At 35.3% G+C, this 19659-nt stretch overlaps 1 protein-coding gene across 16 annotated transcripts in view; it reads right to left on the bottom strand.

Moving 5' to 3' along the window:
- Positions 1-19659, bottom strand: part of bt (projectin protein bent) — a 486238-nt gene that overhangs the window by 95845 nt on the left and 370734 nt on the right. For all 16 annotated transcript variants that reach the window (XM_083117398.1, XM_083117403.1, XM_083117397.1 and 13 more), the window contains 10 exons: positions 18810-18945; positions 16033-16199; positions 15562-15694; positions 14856-15036; positions 13430-13574; positions 12682-12804; positions 11055-11636; positions 9957-10097; positions 6505-6669; positions 5047-5182 (listed from right to left, as the gene is read on the bottom strand). In XM_083117398.1, the coding sequence (XP_082973524.1) occupies positions 5047-5182; positions 6505-6669; positions 9957-10097; positions 11055-11636; positions 12682-12804; positions 13430-13574; positions 14856-15036; positions 15562-15694; positions 16033-16199; positions 18810-18945 (1909 nt within the window). The remainder of the gene's footprint in view (positions 1-5046; positions 5183-6504; positions 6670-9956; positions 10098-11054; positions 11637-12681; positions 12805-13429; positions 13575-14855; positions 15037-15561; positions 15695-16032; positions 16200-18809; positions 18946-19659) is intronic.

Raw genomic sequence — 19659 nt, 5'->3', positions numbered from 1 at the left:
CCTTGTAACCAATTGTTATTTTTGTTTGACAAATATACAAGGATTTACAAGCAGAAAATCTGAGAGGTGCATAGTTTAATCTAGCTTTTGCAATAAGACCAACGGTGCCACAATCTGAAAGTCTTCCAGTATCTGAGATACGAACAAATGAGATTTCAATGAAAGTGAAGAAAGTAGCAGTGAGGAGTTGTCATCTCCACATAAATAACCCTTTGCATCAGGCAACAAGTGCACAAATCTAATACTTTTTAACTCAAAGAGGATCTACATGATTTATCCCATGACATAGTCTTAATTAAACAAAAGACAGAACTGCTGGGTTTTAGGTTACCTGAATATAATCTCCATCCCAGCACCAACGTTACTAAATTTAGGCAAACGTTTAATGCTTTTATTGCCTATTTTGAAACTGACCACCTACTAACTGACAGCAACGATGTTAGTGGTTTAATGAACATTCATGCGTTCCTCTAATGTCACAAAGAAACCTGTGAGATATTAGAAGCTAACTAATTCTTTAGCTTCTTAAGCCCAACGGTTTATGGCTGCAGCAACACAAACCATCCATCTGTCCCTATCCTAGACAAGATCAATCCAATATTTTCCATCCTTACCGATATCCTTAAGGCCCAGAGATATTAGAAGAAATGCATGGAATACAATGAGCATAAGTGGAAGATATTTGGCGACTTCAAGATAGTTGCAATGATATTGGAAATGCAGCATGGCTAAACAAAGTATGCCTGCCTGCTTCCTCTGCAGGTGATATACCTGTGATAGAAGAAGCACTCCACTAAAATAATTTTCCTCAATGAAATTGACAAGTGGGAGAAAAAAAGTACAGCACGTGATGTTCATTTTCCCCCTCTTCACACCAAGCTAGGCCTTACGAAACAATTTGTAAAGGCTAGGGACACAACTGGAAGTGGATTTAAGTGTATTTCAAACAAATTGCCTCATCTTTCACCAGGAAAGGGAAAGGAAGGTATTTTGTTGGACCTCAAATTAGAGAACCTCAGCAAATCCAAAGCTTGAAGCTTGTCTAACAGAGAAAGAAAAAAGAGCATGGATATAATGTTATATGCAATATAAATTGCTAAATTTTTGGAAAATAGGTATTATATAACAATTCTGTGTGCGAATATTGAGTCACATATCACATATATAACTTTTAAAGATAATATTATACTAGGTTTAGAGAAAGGATGATTAAATTATTCCATGAGTTCACTAAGTATTCACCTTAAAATTGCAAGAATATTAGAAAAATTAAAATCATGATTACTCGTAAACTATCCCTGACAGAGAAAATCTAAATACAGATTTGACATCAGCGCATAATTTGCAATAGGAATCAGAACTTTTTCCTCCAGAAAAAAGAAAAAAGTTTTTTTCAGAACAGTGTTATTGCTGAGACCTGAATGAGAGTATTTTATTTGAGTTGAGAATCATGTGCAAAGATTCTTCACAAAATGTTAGCTGCTATGTACACCACAGGTTTAGGGAAGAGGAGAAAACCAAGCATATTTTTGGTGAAGTTGGGTCAATTTTTGGAAGTACGAATTCACATGCAAGAGTGATCATACTGAATTTGCACATATACAGACTCGTACTGAAACAATTAGGCTATTTATCATCTGGCACGAATGTTTATTTACCAAACAATAAGGCATTTTGGAGAACATTATATTATATGACCCAGACAAATTTGGTGATTTTTTATTTCTGTAACAGGTATTGTATCCAAATTTAGATTACAAGTAACAACAAATTTACTTCACAGCAAGTACTGAACCTAGGGAATATGTACAGGCATTGGCTATTATTTCTCATTATTACTCTACCCATGCAATTTCCTCCAATTTCAATCATTTATGCTTTTATATTTATATTCACAAATTTTATCAATTTGTTACATTCAATCATGGATCTTTCAAGCATTATCCTGCATCATTTCAAACACGACTGGAATATTGTTTTGAAAGTTGCATAATGGAAAAATTGCAGGTAGAACTGTGCTTTCCTTTCATTCTTCACATGCATTCACTGTAAGAATTGTGTATGTGTGAACCATGCACTCATAGTTGGCTTCCATGTTTTTTACACTTAACTTGCAAATCACCTGGTATCATTCTATTTAATATTCCATACTATTCATCCTTCTGTTGTGTGAATACCCATGTGTTTCTTCAGTCTTCATTTGACTTTCATCTCTTATTTGAAGGTCTGTATCTCCTATTGTTATACTTCACAGCAGCTATAGATTTTTTGTTATGTATATTTTTATATTTTCTATTGATTGCATCATATAAGAATGTAATCTGTATGACAACAAATCATATCCCTTCCAATTTTTAGATATATTTTCAAGTAAAAATACCTGATATCTGGCTGATTATAATCAATAAATGATTGAACAGTACTGAACATTACTGAAGCTGCCATGTTGCTATGTTGCTTGTGCATCATGCAACCAGGATTTCCTTTGTTATTTCTAGTTATACAGTCTTTGCCAAGCAAATTACCTAAGTTTGAAACAAGTTTCTAAATAGGATAAGCATAGAGACTTAAGACTCACACTATTTTTCTAAAGATGTGTAAAGGGTTGTTTGGTGGAGGGGGCATGAAATATTGCACTTCATACTCAATGGTTCCAACTGCCACATGCCTTACAGCAAGGAACTTACTTGCATTGCTCCATGAACAAAAAGGTAAAAAAGGTAAAGTGCTCCCCTGTGCTTAGCACCACGCCATGAAGGCATATAGGGGGTGTGGGGGTAACGGTCACGAGTGGGGGTGATGTGATCAGCATCACGCCCCTGACCACCTTTACCCCCCAGGGTTTCCCCCAGGTACCCATGTCATTTGATGCTGGGTGGGCGCCGGGGCCGCTTCCAACGTTAGAAAAGTTCCTGGATTTGAACCGGCCGGGGATCGAACCTGGGACCTTGAGCATGGTAGTCAGATGCATTACCAACTGAGCCACTCCATGAACATTTTGGGGAAAGCATAAATTCCAGTGGAACAGCTTTTTCCTTATCTACTTAACTCACTTTACCTTACTTGGCTGACAGCAACGAATAGTAGCATTCTGATACCAACTGCAGCAATCCGTATTTTCAAACATGTTTCAGAAAACAATGGAAAGCATTTTGAACATTCTTTTTTTCTAACAGAGAATGTAATCAGTAATGGAAAATAGCTTGAATGCAGCATTTCATCACAACAAAATACAGGGTGTCTGGGCTTCAGGTAAACAAAAAGAACATGCTTTTGAAAAAATTGATAGAAATGTGCAAGCAAATACTCATTCGATAGGAAATATCTTCAAGATTTTATAGCCAACATGACAACACTGCTGCGTGCTGCACGGTGGGAAATTGCAAAATCGATAGGTATACAAATGAAAAGAACAGAATTTCTTAAGCAGCCATGTTATGAATGAAATGATTTTCATGTTACAAGTTACAAATAACGAAAGGAAACTATGTATGAACTGTTTATAATCATAGAATAGCTGAAAGTGTTCATGTGTCAATAAATCTCAATATGAGCACCATTTGTAGCTCTGCAGATATCAAAACGATAATGAATCTCTTGCCACACACTGACAAGCATTTGGGGCATTATAAGCTGAACTGCATTATTGATACGTTCTCTCAAATCTGCCACATTGCGAATTTTGTTTGGTACACAATGTCCTTAATGAATCCTCAAGAAAAAAGTCTAATGGCGTCAAATCTGGGGATCTTGGGGGGCCAACGTATCGGCCCACCTCATTCAATCCACTGTTCCGGAAATGTCCGATTGAGCAATGCTGTGATGTCTCTGTGATAGTGAGGAGGGGCCCCATCCTGCTGGAAAAGAAAATCAGGAGGTATCTGAGGAAGTACAAAGTTCTCCAACATGTCTAGGTAGACCTGTCCAGTCACTGTAGGCTCTATGAAAAAAAAGGTCCTACCATGCCATTCTTATGCAGTCCTAACCAGACATTAATTTTTGGTGTATCCCTTTCATATTCCATCAGCTGGTGAGGATTCTCACTACCCCACACACGACAATTATACCGATTTACCTTAAGACAAACATGGAAGGTGGACTCATCACTAAAAACCACATTATCAAGAAAATTTTCATGTTCTTCAATCCAGGTCAGCATTGTCACAGCGAAGTCTTTTCTCTTCTGTTGATTGTCTGGCTTAAGGTGTTGAAGCAGTTGCACTTTGTATGCACTCAAACATAGATGTTTGTGGACAATATCATGTACTGTTGAATGAGGAATCACTAGTTCTCTACTTGCCTGTCTTACTGACTTCCGTGGACTCCTGCAGAATGAGCCCCGCACACATTCAACAGTCTCTTCAGTTACATGCTTCTTCAGATACTTCCCTGCCTGAGACAGCAAACTGCCGGTTTCCTTTAGAGTCTTGTCCCCGTCGTAAATGGTTTTGCGTGTGGGAGGATCCACATTCCATTCCATTCTGACATGCCACTGAACATGTGTAATGGATTTCAATTCAGCTAGCCAAAGCACGCACTGCATTTTCCGCTGCGGGGTCCACATCATGAATAACAAAGCAAGCAAGCACGCTGCAATACCTAATGATTTTGCAATTTTCCATCATGCAGCGTGCAGCATGGCAGTTGCAGTGTTACCATGTTGGCTACAAAATCTTGAAGATATTTCCTATAGAATGAGTATTTGCTTGCACATTTCTAGCAATTAGAATTAGAATTAGAATTTCTTTATTCATGGGAAACCCTGGGGGGTAAAGGCGGTCAGGGGCGTGATGCTGATCACATCCCCCCACTCACAACCGGATCAAGAAAGTGTGGGGCGTTACCCCCACACCCCCTATACACCTTCATGGTGTGGTGCTATGCACAGGGGAGCACTTTACCTTTTTTTTTACCTTTTTATTCATGGGTTCTTTATTCATGGGCGAAGTTCAGCATGTTCTTTTTGTTTACCTGAAACTTCAGTTACACTTGCAAGAGCAATTGCGCATGCAAATTTTCTATCTCATAATATCACACCACACTTACTTGAATTTATCTTTCTTTTCAATGACATAGCCAGTTATTGGAGAGCCACCATCTGATTCAGGTCTTGCCCATTGCAATTCCACAAAGTCTCTATCATAGTCCTTGATCTCAGGTACACCAGGCTTTCCAGGTTCATCTATAAAATAAGTTTAATTTGAAATATTGTAACTTAATACTCATTAAGGAAGTAGTTTTATCAGCAACATATACACATCATAAAGTGATAGTACACCACAGAAACAGGTGAAGTCATTGGGCTTAATCTTCCCCCCTCAAGTCATGCATGAATGCCCTTACAGGCCTCCCTGATGGCGCAGTTGTTGCCTTGTAATCAAGGGGTCCTGGGTTTGATACCAGGTAGAGGCACAAGTGGTTCGGATCCCATTTTAAACTGTAGGTCCAGTCCCGATTAGCCTTAATGTGCATAAAGTGAACTTAAAACACCAAATCAATCAATCAATGAATGCCCTTACTTACATATCCTGTTTCCTAAGCCTGGGAGATATCTTGAGTTTTAAATCTTAATAGAAAATAAAAACCCTGAAAATATTTGGACATAATAATATTTTACGTAAAGTGAAAACCCTATTTTAAGGGCCCAGATTTTACATTTTCTCACAAAATTCACCAAATTTCTCTCCTTTCTGCACTTTGTTGGCAGTCAATTTCAGACGCCTCAGAAACTAGTTTTCAAGTATCAGGAAGTGTTGGGTTATAAGCAAGACAGCACTCTTTCTTCCAGTTCCTCCAAGATTTCTCTTTACAAGAATCCCTTTGTTCTTTTTGATAGCAATGAATACATTTTGGGTTGTTATATGGACTTTTAACCTTTACTCGGCCAATGGGTCACATGTGACCCATAGAAAATATAGGCATAGTCGGCCGATGGGCCACTGGTGACCCATCGTGCTGATTAAAAAGTTCAAGTGCTTTTAGGACCTTCATACTTGTATGTGAGGTTGTAAACGCTGGCAGATGTTGAGATAGAACTTTGAAATGTCATTTGGAAGAAAACCCACCCACCCAGGACCCCCTTCCCTCGACTCCAATGTTACGTATGGAAGCTGGCGCGAATTTTTAATTTGTACACTTATTTGACAGAAAATGTTATAACTTGTAGATTATTTGACCAATCTACTTCGGATAACTTTTGTTTTTCAGATAAAACATCAGTGCATGCAACCGTGCAGGAATAAAAACGCCAAAGCCAATAAGAGGGGTTGAGCGGGCTGCAGCCCCCAACTTTCAATGAAAAAATCATAAAAATGGGGAGTTTGTCCCTCTTTCCCCGCTATTTTGGGAAGGGGAGGCAAACTTTAGCCTTATTTTCAAAGAATGGTCCTTTCTCAACCGAAAGAAAGTCATTTCATGTTTCTGGGTGCATTACATTATCGAATATGTGAAAAAACAAAATAGATGATGTGAAACCAATAAATAAAAAAGGCATGCACTACTTACCAAATGGATTTTTAGCTTCAATAGTTTGAGCAGCAGTGAGTGGCTCAGATTTCCCTTGTTTGTTAACAGCACGGACACGGAATTTATATTTATGTCCTGGTATAAGCCCATCTACATCTAGATTTGTAACTGGACCAGCTGTTTCACCTGCTGGAACCCAGCGACCTGAAAATAAAATGATTTTTCTTCAAATGCTACTGTCCATATTAAAACTACAACATACATTTAAAATACTTGTAAGCATTCCATTCATTCAATATATTTTCACAAAACTATATGTATCAGGAAACAAATCTTGACTTCAAAATAATACCACACAATTTTTGCAAACAATTATTTCAAATACAGCATAACATTTAAAACAAAGTAATATTGAATTTATTTGATATTATTATTTGATATTACAAGAATCAAAATTAATTTAATTAAATCAAATTATAAGAAATGAGAACTGAAAAGTAAATGGAAGTTACTTGGACAAATATTTTCCAAGTCTTCCTTTTAGTTTCAAGTCTCTAATATTGTTAGGACAACTGACAGTATACTGCCACATAGCTTATAGAAAAGAATACAATATAACTTCTAATGTAAATGTTCACTTCTTTCTGATTAGTTAACATTACAATTCCACACACTTTTTTCCATTGTCAATACTGTGTTTCTACTTTCTAACAACTTATTTTTTCATACTGTATTGATACTACATATATATCTATCTATCAAGCTATCCCTCATTATATACATATGTAAATTCAACATTGCATAAATATCCTGTACTTCATATTACATTCGATTAACTTAATGACAAAACAAACAGATTATAGTAACAATAGGAAACAAAAAAGTCCCTATCTGTTTTCCTCTTTTCACAGTGCTGAAAATATTCAATTTCACTTTCTAGAGTGTGTAATCACAATGACAATATTTGCGCACAAAAATGTTTTCTTATGAATTTCATTAACTTTCTTTGCATTGTGACAGAAATCGTGAAGTACAAAACTATTCTAATAAATAATACACGATTTCCCATCACAAGTCAGTTGCTATGCCCCTGAATGCCTATACCGCCTATTGACGTTCATTTGTTTTCTGGCAAAGTGATTCTCTAAAATCCCGCTAGATCGCAGTACCATACTTCGCTTTTCTCACTTGCTGGTTAAGGCTTTAACTTTTAAACTTTTCTAACGTTGGAAGGTGGCCCCGGTGCCCACCCAGCATCGAATGACATGGGTACCTGGGGGAAACCCTGGGGAGTAAAGGTGGTCAGGGGCATGATGCTGATCACATCACCTCACTCACGACCGGATCAAGAAAGTGTGGGGCATTACCCCCACACCCCCTATGCGCCTTCATGGCATGGTGCTAAGCACAGGGGAGCACTTTACTTTTTTTGACTGATGTTTTAATCGACAAGACACTCGTTGAACACTTGTAGAAGGAACAAGTATGTTTTCTGGAACAATAAAGAACGTACGTACTTCGTGGCCAAGAAGTAACTATCATCAAACAACCACAAGTGTTCACTTTTGTTAAGGTGTGAGTGAAAACAAACATTACGGCAGTGCAAGTGACCTCCTTGATGTACCATTTGTTACAAAGTAGTATTTATTTCACCGAGCCACATCCACAAACTAGTGCTTGAATGATGTGATGTGTCTGGGTGCATTTGTTGGCAATGATTTTGACTGTGCTGGAAATTTAGTTGAAGTTGGCAATGTGCGATGGGTCACATAGACAGCACTAATTTGAGTTTCCATGTGAATACGACATTGAGGCAAAAGTGGGAAGGAGTAACATGAAGATTTTTGGAAAGAACATGAGATGAGGCATTGTCAAGTTTCGCCACGTCGAGATTATCTATGTTAGAAGGATGTCCATGGAAGTTTGAGGGATTGCTTTACGTGTGGCATTGGAGCTACACCTAATCATCCGATTACCAGTGCTAGAAGGATGCCGTAAAAATCTGAGAACCTTTCTTCTACTAGAACACTCCTATGACGGATAGATGTGGCAATGTCCAACTACGTGTGAACAATAAGGTAGGTAACAAGTGAAACTTTGTGTGCCAAATCTTACGTTACTTAAAAGTGTTTCCTTGTGTCTACGAACCTATATAATGCTGCAAAATGAATGAACAAGTAAAATTGTGGAACACGTAAAATGCGAGAGGATTGACTAGTAAACGTAGTACCGGTGAACTTGACGTGCACTACTTGATGAAACATTTATATTTGCGTGCATCTAATAAAGTAAATTACGTCTTCGATGATTTGCGTACTAGAAACGTTTCGTGACATATTTGATCTCCACCCCCACACCTCCTCTTTATCTATCAATGGTCGAGTTAATTTGTACAGAAAGAAATGAGCATTTGGTTATTCTGTAACAGGCAAAATTGAACGATTAGGCTAACTTGTGTCAATGAGCAATTGTCTACGAATTGAGTCACTAAAATCAACCTAACAATTATTATTATTATATAAATATATTTCGATGGTCGAAGTATTAATTGTTCTTAAAGGGGTAAAAATAAATGGGTGAATAGAGTTGTCGGTTTTGATGGTGTTTAATTTGCAGTGACAAGTACATTGTATCTGAACACGAATAATACTGTATATAATTGAGATCTGCTTGACCATTTTTGCTTGTTAATTTAAATTGTTAACATTGTTGGACGCAATCACTTTCCTCGCTGGAATATCACAAGTTTATACAAGTGCATGTTATGTTATTTCAACTGTTCTTAAATTTGAGAATAATAAAAGACTGTTAAATATTACAATCTTCGTTTAACGTTCTTTCATGTTTGTTTTTCAGAGGTATACGTTTGACTAGTTGCGCTATGTTTGGAAAATAGACCCAAATTTTGATATGATGAATATCATAAGATGTGGTACCTTTTATGTGTAGGTTACGACATGCTTGCTGAATATTATGTCTGTGATTTATAAATTGTGAGGACATTCTCATTATTATGTGTTTGCAGGGTGCATTACATGATTGGGATAAATGTATGCAACTCCCCCACTTACTATCTGTTTGCATTTTGGGTAAAGCACTTCTTGCTTTACATACGAGGTTCATGACGAATCTTGAGGTTTACCATAACAGTGGTATAAATGCCTCAACCCAAAAATTTGTGTTCATTCTGTATTTTTGTTATTTTGGAATATCCTTGGAAATCTTCTGGGCCCTTTTAGTCACGCAAGGCAGAACGTCACAGCATTTATTACTTCTTGCATGTTCTTATTGTTTTTGACAGGGTGTTGCATATAGACCCTACATATCGGTTACTTGAAAAATTAAAGAAAATACACTATATTCCCATTCACACAGTATTTGCTCAGTTTTAAATTTTATTTCTCATTCCAATAATGTATTTGCAAGTTACTCCCAATATCAAGTTACAAGTATTAAACAAGTTAACGCAAGATAGTAAAGTAACAACTTACCCGTAGCTTCATCCATCTTTTCAACAACATATTTCTCAATCGGTTGCCCTCCATCATCAGCTGGTGGATTCCATTGCAATTTGCATCCTTCAGCATGGACATCAGATACTTTAAGTGGTCCACAAGGTGGACTGGGCTTATCTGTAACAAAAAATACATCAAGTGAAAATGTTTACTCCTAAGAAATCAGATAATCTAGATAATGTGACAAAATATTTGGCAAAATGATAATTAGTACTTAAATTTCTGAGTGCAAATTATTAAATTGCATTAGTTAATAGCAGACAAAAAGTAAATTCAATACAAATTATTGTTCACACAACCTGGAAAGAGAAAGAGATCAGAATGATAATTGAAAGCAGGTTATAGGAGGTTGATTCTGCATTGGATAAGAAAGGCGATAAGAAAGGTTATGTGTATGAACAGTAAAAATGTAAAATCCGAGAATGTAATATTGCAGTTCAGTGCACAATATTTTTTTAATGTGTGTATCCTAAAATTTGGATGGGTGTATCAGAATTAAAGACTACGTGCATCCTATGGATAATATGGGAAATTCTCCTGTCTAAAATCTATACTTCAATTACAAAAAGCCACATTGGAACAATAATGGGACTCCAACAATGAAAAGCTGCTTGGTAAGGTTTGGATGTCAAAGAGATGTTGCATGGCTGAGTCCCTATTACTAAAATTACCACTAAAATGCCAGTACTAAAATATTCTTAAAGGAATAAAAGTAAAGGCTGTAAAAAAACAAGAACAATAAAATTGATATAAAAAATTATAAAATGCAGTTTTGGGGAATAAGTGATACTTCATTCCAGTATATCAATTTCTACCACATCTTTGTTTCCCGAAGCATGTTCATTGAAAAATTTTTGGAGCATACATATCAAAATATTCGGTGACACAAGATGTATCAATAAAGTGCTATATGTGTTCTACCACAATAATCATGAGGAAACTATGGTAGTGTGGCATGGTGGACAAGAAATAGTTAATAAGAAACCTCTTGCTGCATCATGCTAGAAGTGAATTATAGAAATTGGCACTTTTTTAAGCACAAAATGAGAGTAACTTAGGCAAATAAGTACTTACCAAGTACAATAACATCTACTTCTGCAGTATCTTTTCCATTTATATTTTCAGCTGTTATGGTGTATTTTCCGGATTCTGCACGTGTTGCCATTCTCACATTAAATTTCGTATTATATTCTGAATGTTGAACTTTAATTCTATCTGTAGATTTCATTTCCTTGCCCCGCAAAAGCCATTTAGTTTCTGGAGGTGGTTCACCAGACACTTTCACATCAAAACCAAAGTTCTGCCCTGCCTTAATTCGTACTTCTATCAGAGTAGATCTGTCTATCTTGGGAGCAAGGTTTCTGGGCTTGGCAATTATGGTAGGCGTAGCATTGCTAGGTTCACCAGGTCCTGCTGCATTGACAGCACGCACTCTGAACTCATAAGGCTGGCCTTCAATGAGATCTTTAACTGTTGCTGCAGTCTGACTGGCTGGAACTTCCAAAGCTTTCTCCCAAATGCCATATTTATCTCGTTTCTCAACAACATATCCTGTTATTGGTGAACCTCCATCTTCCTTTGGTGGTGTCCACTTGAGATCAACATGATCCTTATCCCAGTCTGTTGCTTTCAAGTCCTCTGGTTTGCCAGGCTCATCTAAAAGCAAGTGAAACAAGAATTAGCATTACCGCACTAAGAAAAATACACCATGATAATAGATACTGTGGAACTTCGATTATACATTTTTCATGAGATTGTAGCCATATCGAAGAATACTTTACAAAGCAATTCTTTATGTTCAAACCATAAGCCAAAAGTTTTCACTTGCTCTATATTGTGTTATTTCAATCATTTTATCTATTATAAGATGTTCCTAATTTAATACATGAATATGTTCACTGTAAGATAATTTGACAAATTAATAATTCTGAACATTTAACATTGTTCAGATGATTATTCCTTTCATCACATTAAAATTCTAGCCATTATCTTTAAACAATTGCTCTTGAAAATTAAGGCTTCACTTGATGAACTTTATACATGATTAAGTTTAAAATCAGAAAGAGTTATGTAAATATGGAACTTGCAGGCAATTAAGCACAACAAATTGTATTGCTTCAAATACATAATCACCTTAACATGTGAATTCTTTCTCTAATGTAGAGATTACGACTGTGTAAAGAAAATTCTTAATAATAATAATACTTTTATTCAACTACCAGATTCAGCATATGGATACCTCTGAAAAGAAGTTATTTTACTCCATTTGTGATACAAAGAGAACTGAAAGCTTCTGAAGTCACCCACCATGGACTCCACTGTGTGAAATTTTATTTTTTGACTATCAAACTTCAAATTTGATAGTCAATAAAAGTAGTAACAACCTCCTTATTTGAAACTTGATATCCTTGGCATGTACATAGTTATTACCATGAATTGCAAGATAGAACTATGATAATTGTATATTTCTTACATTCTGATGTATTATGTACATAACTGTTATGTTATGCCCTCTTAGTGTGTCCCAAAGTATAAATCATTTTATTTTATTACAATTCGCTTCACCTATTCTTCTGTGTTACCTTAAATTCAATTTGATCACATATTTAAATTGCATTGTATCAATAGGAAAATATTGAAATTTCTAAATTATATGTTTCTTACCCTAAAGCTCTCAAGAAATGTATAGTTAAGAACATACCAAATGGATTCTTGGCAACAATAGCCTGCTCTGTTTGTAGAGGTGTAGATTCTCCTTCAGCATTCACAGCTGCAACTCTGAATTTGTACTCCTTTCCTGGAGTCAAACCAGTTACTTCCATTGCTGAAATAATGATAAGACATTAATATTGAAAACGAACACAAAACTCATAAATTAACTTAATGAAATATACAATTCACTGTACTAGAGTTTATGCATCCACTATGCTTGTTTCACTACGGCATCTATTATGCAAAGCTTTTAAAATAAGCATTCAGCATGTAACATGTCCAGTGACTGGACAAACACAATTATGCCTGACCAGGGTTCAAACATGGCACCTCTGGTTTCATTGCACTTTACTCTGACCACTCCACCATGGGGGCTGGCCCAGGCAGAAGTCAACCTTAAACAGGTAACAATCACTGCATATAACAGTTGTGCAACACGATATGTTGACAAAATAAATATTTTCAAATTCATTTGCTGATCCTCTACAGAGAAGAACCTAGCATTCGAACAAGATACATTGATAATTATTGTAGACAAAATTTAGGCAAGTATTTCCTACAATAAGAAAGATTTCTTTAAAAAAAATTAAAAATTCAAACCAATATGACAATTTGGATTATATTAAGGATAAAACTTTAAAAATGTGAAATTCAAAGTTCCAATAGGATACAAATGACAGCTGTTGGCATTAGAATTGTGCGTTCAGAGCACTAGAGGTCTATCTTGGACTATATACCTGGTTCTTGAGCACGTCCACATGGTACCCATAATCCTGATTCTGGGTCCATCTTCTCTACTTGATAGTATTCAATTGGAGTTCCACCATCATCTTTCGGCCTCTTCCACTTAAGTTTACAGCCTTCCTTATGCACATCTGATACCTGAAATAAGTTTACATATTGTACAAAATATATTTTAAAAAGAGAGATGAAAGTGTGTACATGTTGGAACCTCGATTCTTATGCTCATAAGGATTTTACATTTTTCCACAGAATATGCTTCACCCTCTAGGTTCTAATAAAGCAATATGTTGTAAAATTATCCAGCAATTTAAATTTTTCATATTATACATTTCTTAAGCCTCAGGCTTCAAAAAAACATATATTCAAGGTTTTACCACGTACATATATCTTCCATACCAATTTTTCCTTATTATAAGAACATCAGTATTTGATATTATTACCCATTACTAGTATGGTTCTCAGGCACAATTATCAGAATTTGGTTGAAGATAGTGAGGGTGAGAGGTGAAGAAACATCTATCATACAGGGAGACACAACTCTGGCATCATTATCAAAGAGTACTATTTTTTTAAATTTTTCATTTCATATGAAAATGATTTTCTGTCCAACAATATGCACACCAGCTTGGTGGCTGAGCATGTTAAGTGGTTTGACTATCAATCTCACCACTGAAGTTTCTGGGTTTGAATCCCAGCCTGGGCATGGGTGTTTTTTACGAGTGTCTCTTCATCAATTCATCTGATCACCAACTCATCCTCATTGCAATTAGCCAAAAGTGGCTGAAAAGCGATGTTAAATATCAAAAATAGAAACCATAACAGTCTCTCTTGCTTTATGGAAACCTATTGAGGCAGCGATTGAGTATGACAGATTGCATCTATATGGAGGATAAATGGTGTTGACATCAGGTTAGGAGCCATATATACATATGTACCTCAAAAAAGTAAATGGTGTACTCAGGTAAATATTAAATAACAAATATTTAAGATAAATAATTTAATCAACTAAATAAGAAATAGTAAAGGTATAAAAATAAATTACAAAATTTGATATATACAATGGAACTGAGACTATACGTAGAGAAAATAAATATTAATTTGCTCTTGTTTTTACCTGTTTTAGTGATTTCTGTTTCCTTACCTGTTTCTTTCTTTCACTTATTCGTATTTATCATGTTGTCAAATATGTGAAATCATACACATGTAAGAGGATAAAACAGTATTTTACAATAGGTATGCTTCCAGGACAGAAAATTTCAAGTCACAGGGTGAACAAGGACTGAAGACAGCTGTTTTAAACTCTTAAATTCTACAACAGAGAATACTGAACATGGCAACTATAGAGTTCAGTCTGTACATACGTGTGCAGTGCACAAACACACTAAAATGTTATATTTCTCTAAAAGCATATTTTATTACCTGAAGTGGTCCTTCTGGAGGTGATGGTTTGTCTGTCACAGTGACATTTACAGTAACTGTATCCTTGCCTGAACTATTGGAAGCAGTAATGGTGTAATCTCCAGAATCTCCACGCTGAACTGGTCTGATAACTAACTTTGTATTGTAATCCACATTGTCGATCTGTACAGACTTGGAAGACCTGTAATAATTTTACATGGTATCATAATCACTACACAAATATTTCAAAAGTATTGCACTCTTATTTAGAAAGTATACCTACTAGAATTAAAGGAACAAAGTAGTAAATGGTAGCCATTTTTTAATTGTAACAAATTTTAACCTCACTGTTGCACAAAATGTCATCACAAAATGAGAAAATTAGTAATTGACAGTGTTGAACATTATGATAATTTAACAATGTTCAGAATAGTTACACTATAAGTACTTAGTAACAAATATGTCATATCTCACCCTTTCAGAATTTTATTTTAAAATATTAAAATACACTCATGTAACAAACCAGCAATCAAAATATTACAATAAATATTCAGTTACAAACTCTACTTTTTCACATAAAATTAGGACCATATTAATAATAATGTGAATTTTGCAAAATACCCAAAAATATTTTGATATTTCGAGTGTGCAAAAATGTTGTGTGGTATTTTTCAGGCTCTGTGCTCCATGAAAGTATTGGCCCAGTCCTGGCTAAAGTATGACTTACCGGAGAGGCAAACTTCCATATCTCCATTCAATAGTTGGTGGAGGCTCTCCAGTAACAGCAACATCAAATTTAAGTGTAGATCCTGCTGATAATGTAACATCTCGCAAGTTTCTGCGATCAATTCTAGGTGCCACTGAAAATTACATTAAAAATAATAAACAAATTGTAATTAAAAATTACGTTTTCAAATTCAATTTTTGCACATGATTAGTTACAATCAGCAATAATAAATTGTTAGCTGGTAATACTTAAGGAATTAAATGTATGCACAAATTTTATATAAAATTTGTAAATAATGGATATTTTCACATCAGAAAATATTTAATTATGACACAACTGTAGTTTTCAATTCAGTGTTATTCAGTTTTTATAATAGATCCATTTCTGAAGTAAAATTGAAGTTAATTGCAATCACATTTGGCATATTTATAAAAAACTACTTCTATTGAAAAGCAAAAATTTCAGACTTACAGAATCTTGCTTTAGCAACAATATTCTTGCTGGCATCACTGGGTTCACTCTGTCCAGCCATGTTTACAGCAATAACTCTGAACTGATATTCATTGCCTTCAATGAGTCCATGGACAACTGCCTGGGGAGTAGATGAACTTGTCTCTAGTGCTTTCTCCCACATCATGCTGCAAAATACAAATGTAATTTATTTATAAATAGATTATCATTAAGAAAGCCACAAGGAATAATCATCAAAATTAGTTGTATGAGATTGAAAAAAGGCCAAAGTAGAGGCATGCATATTTACTTTTTGACAGAAACACAAAATATGAATTAACACACTGTAATGCTCATGTTTCATGTTTTTGAAAGATGAGCGGTGTATTTTCCTAATATATTTTGTCAAGAAATAATTCTAAATGAACTGCAAAATACAAAAAAACTCTTAAAAACGAAATTTACAGTTCATTTACTGACAACACTTTCTGAAGTCTGAATTATTCTGCGAGTTATGCAAATCATGCAAAATTGATTAATTCTGCTGTAAATATTTGAGAAGCAAAAATGGACTCTACACAGGAATAAACTTAATGCTCTGATAACTACATAAATGTGCTATTAGAAGGGAAATTTATTTTGTGTACTAAATCTAGCTTTTAAATCAAATTCAGGGTTTTGGTCACCATTTTAGCACCGAAATACCATTTTACATGTTGCTTTTGATCCCAAAATATGCCTAGACATCAGTCATAAAATAAGGGTTTTGATTTCTATTATTACCTTTTCCAATAAAAAAAACCATTGGCAGAAGCAATGATGCAAAGCCCATTGTCGGCTTGTGACATTTTTCTATGCGGATTAATAATAAAAGCATTACGTTATATTACCGCGTAAAAAACCTCACAGTTTTCCTCATTGCTTCGGTATGCATTGCGTCAGTCTTTTGTTAAGTTTCTAGTTGTCTGAATCGCTGCTAGAGGCCCTCAGCTTCATTACTTGTTTCCGCGATTACGCATAGACACAACAGTAGTTGTTGGGAAGCAGTCTCAGCTCGGAAGAACACAGGACACGTTGGTCACGATATACTTCCTCCTCCTCTTGTTCGACCTTCGAGAACAGTCCCTACGTTTGACTCCCACTCTCGGATCACGTCAATGAAGTTCTTTCGAAACTGTATTGTGACGAATACCTGAGAGAGTTGCTGCTGTTTAGAAGGAATCAACGAGGTATTGGGACTATATGAAGTGTTTGACTGTTGCCCACTTTGATTCCTGTTTTTTCGAAGTTGACTACGCACGAGGTGAGCGTAATTGATGATGTTCGAGGGAAGGATAGAAGCTGTCGTCAGGAAGTTACATCGCGTGAAGTCTGGTTAGAATGCTGATGTTGGAGTGATTGCAAGTTTGAACTATTCGCCTTTCTTCACTGCTGCAACATATGTACATCGTTTTGAGAAGGGACGTGTTTGGCCAAAACAACGCTTTGGGAGAGGATGATTGACTTTTGATGTTACGATTGTTCAAGGAACCACACAGTTGAACGACTTGTCGCTGAGGTATGTACTTTTTTGTGGTAGTTGGTAGTGAATAACGAAGTGTCATCGTGGAACGTACATAGTCATGGTGGATTATTTGCATGTGTGAATTATCAAGAAATATTGTAAAGAGTGTAAACAAAAGGGTTACATTTTTCTCTTCGCAACTATCAAGACAAACGTCATGATTGGCCCAGAGTGACGAGGTGCGACTTTTTGCTCCCCCTTTTTTGCCCACTTTTGCCTAATTTGGCGAACTACATGTGTACAGTATTATCGTAGTGTTACGCTTTACAATTATTGAAGAAACATGTTCGCTACGAGTATCTAAAAGGAATTAAAATGCACTTATGTAATTTCACGCCGATGTATTGGGAAGAAATTGATATGCAACGTACCTTAGAAATACCTTATAAGAGCACCAAAGAATTGAGATTTGTATAATGTCGTTTAAAGGCCAAAGATTCATGATTAGGTCTTCATAGTATAAAAGAAGGAACATTTTTATAGAAATCGTTGCTAATCTAATGTATTGTCAAATTAGTAATGGTTTAATATGGAACACGTTGATGTAATTTCACTTGGAAGTAATTTTAAGAGATAGATCTAGTCTATTGTTATAATTTTCGTGAAAGGTTGAACTATTGAATGGACGCCGGTTCGTCTAATTGTTGTTATATTGATGTATTTGATGTTGGGAAATAATAGTCATTCTTCGTTGTGGGACTATTATAATAAAACTTGACCATGTGTCGCAAATCATAAATTGTGTTACCTATTTGTCCTAGAAACTATACTCTTGATCAACTTGGGCAATTAGAATTCTACGTATTTGGACACGGAATGAACCCTCAACTTCTCTTCTAAATTAAAGTGCCCCTTTTTTGAGAAACTAGCATCTCTTTGCATTAATACTGGTGGTATTCTTTTTAGTTAAATCAATTCGGTTGTCCCGATTTGTGGTTCTCTTACGAGACTGAGGCGACTGTGTAAAAACACATCATTAGCTTCAAACAAAACGACTTTTGTAATTGTTGGGTTTGGGTACGTTTAATTTTGATCCCACGGCCTCAGTTCACGACTTCCCCTTGTAATATTATTTAATTACCCACCTAATTAGTTACAGGCTTTACACAGATAAACAAAGAAAATTCCAAAGAAAACTACAATGTGACAATATCATTCCTCTTATGTTTGTTTCAACCAAGAAATACAGTACAAAATTTGCAAATCATTGTAAAGTGATATTTAAAAAAATTACCTGTATTTGTCTTTCTTCTCAATTATGTAACCAGTAATAGGAGAACCACCATCTGAAGCTGGTTCTTTCCATATGAGATCAACATGGTTCTGACTCCAATCCACAGCTTCTGGAGCTCCTGGTGTACTTGGCACAGCTATACAATATCAAAACTTAATGTTAGCTAATTACACTTATATTTCTTGGAAGTGAAAAGAGAGAGAGAGAGCAAGATAATATTGCATATCTCTCCAACAAAAAAATATACACGTGCTTAATTATTTGAAAAATAAGTGTTACAAATACTACAGGCACAACCTGCATTGTGCATTGTGTTCTCACACATATGCCCTTTTGCTATCTTTCTAGAATGTATCATTATACACATACACATATTTTATCACAACAATTATTATTTAACTTTTTAATTTATAATAATATGAGATCAACATGGTTCTGACTCCAATCCACAGCTTCTGGAGCTCCTGGTGTACTTGGCACAGCTATACAATATCAAAACTTAATGTTAGCTAATTACACTTATATTTCTTGGAAGTGAAAAGAGAGAGAGAGAGCAAGATAATATTGCATATCTCTCCAACAAAAAAATATACACGTGCTTAATTATTTGAAAAATAAGTGTTACAAATACTACAGGCACAACCTGCATTGTGCATTGTGTTCTCACACATATGCCCTTTTGCTATCTTTCTAGAATGTATCATTATACACATACACATATTTTATCACAACAATTATTATTTAACTTTCTAATTTATAATAATAATAATTATTATTATAAATATTATTATTATTATTGTGACATTCTATCTGCAAAAAGATACATATTACAAATTTACAAGCAAAATGC

Source organism: Lepisma saccharinum, chromosome 2 (assembly GCF_977018435.1).
Source record: "Lepisma saccharinum chromosome 2, izLepSacc3.1, whole genome shotgun sequence".
NCBI lineage: Eukaryota > Metazoa > Arthropoda > Insecta > Zygentoma > Lepismatidae > Lepisma > Lepisma saccharinum.
Note: the sequence above shows the minus strand (reverse complement) of the source record. Positions and strands in the feature narration are given on the sequence as shown.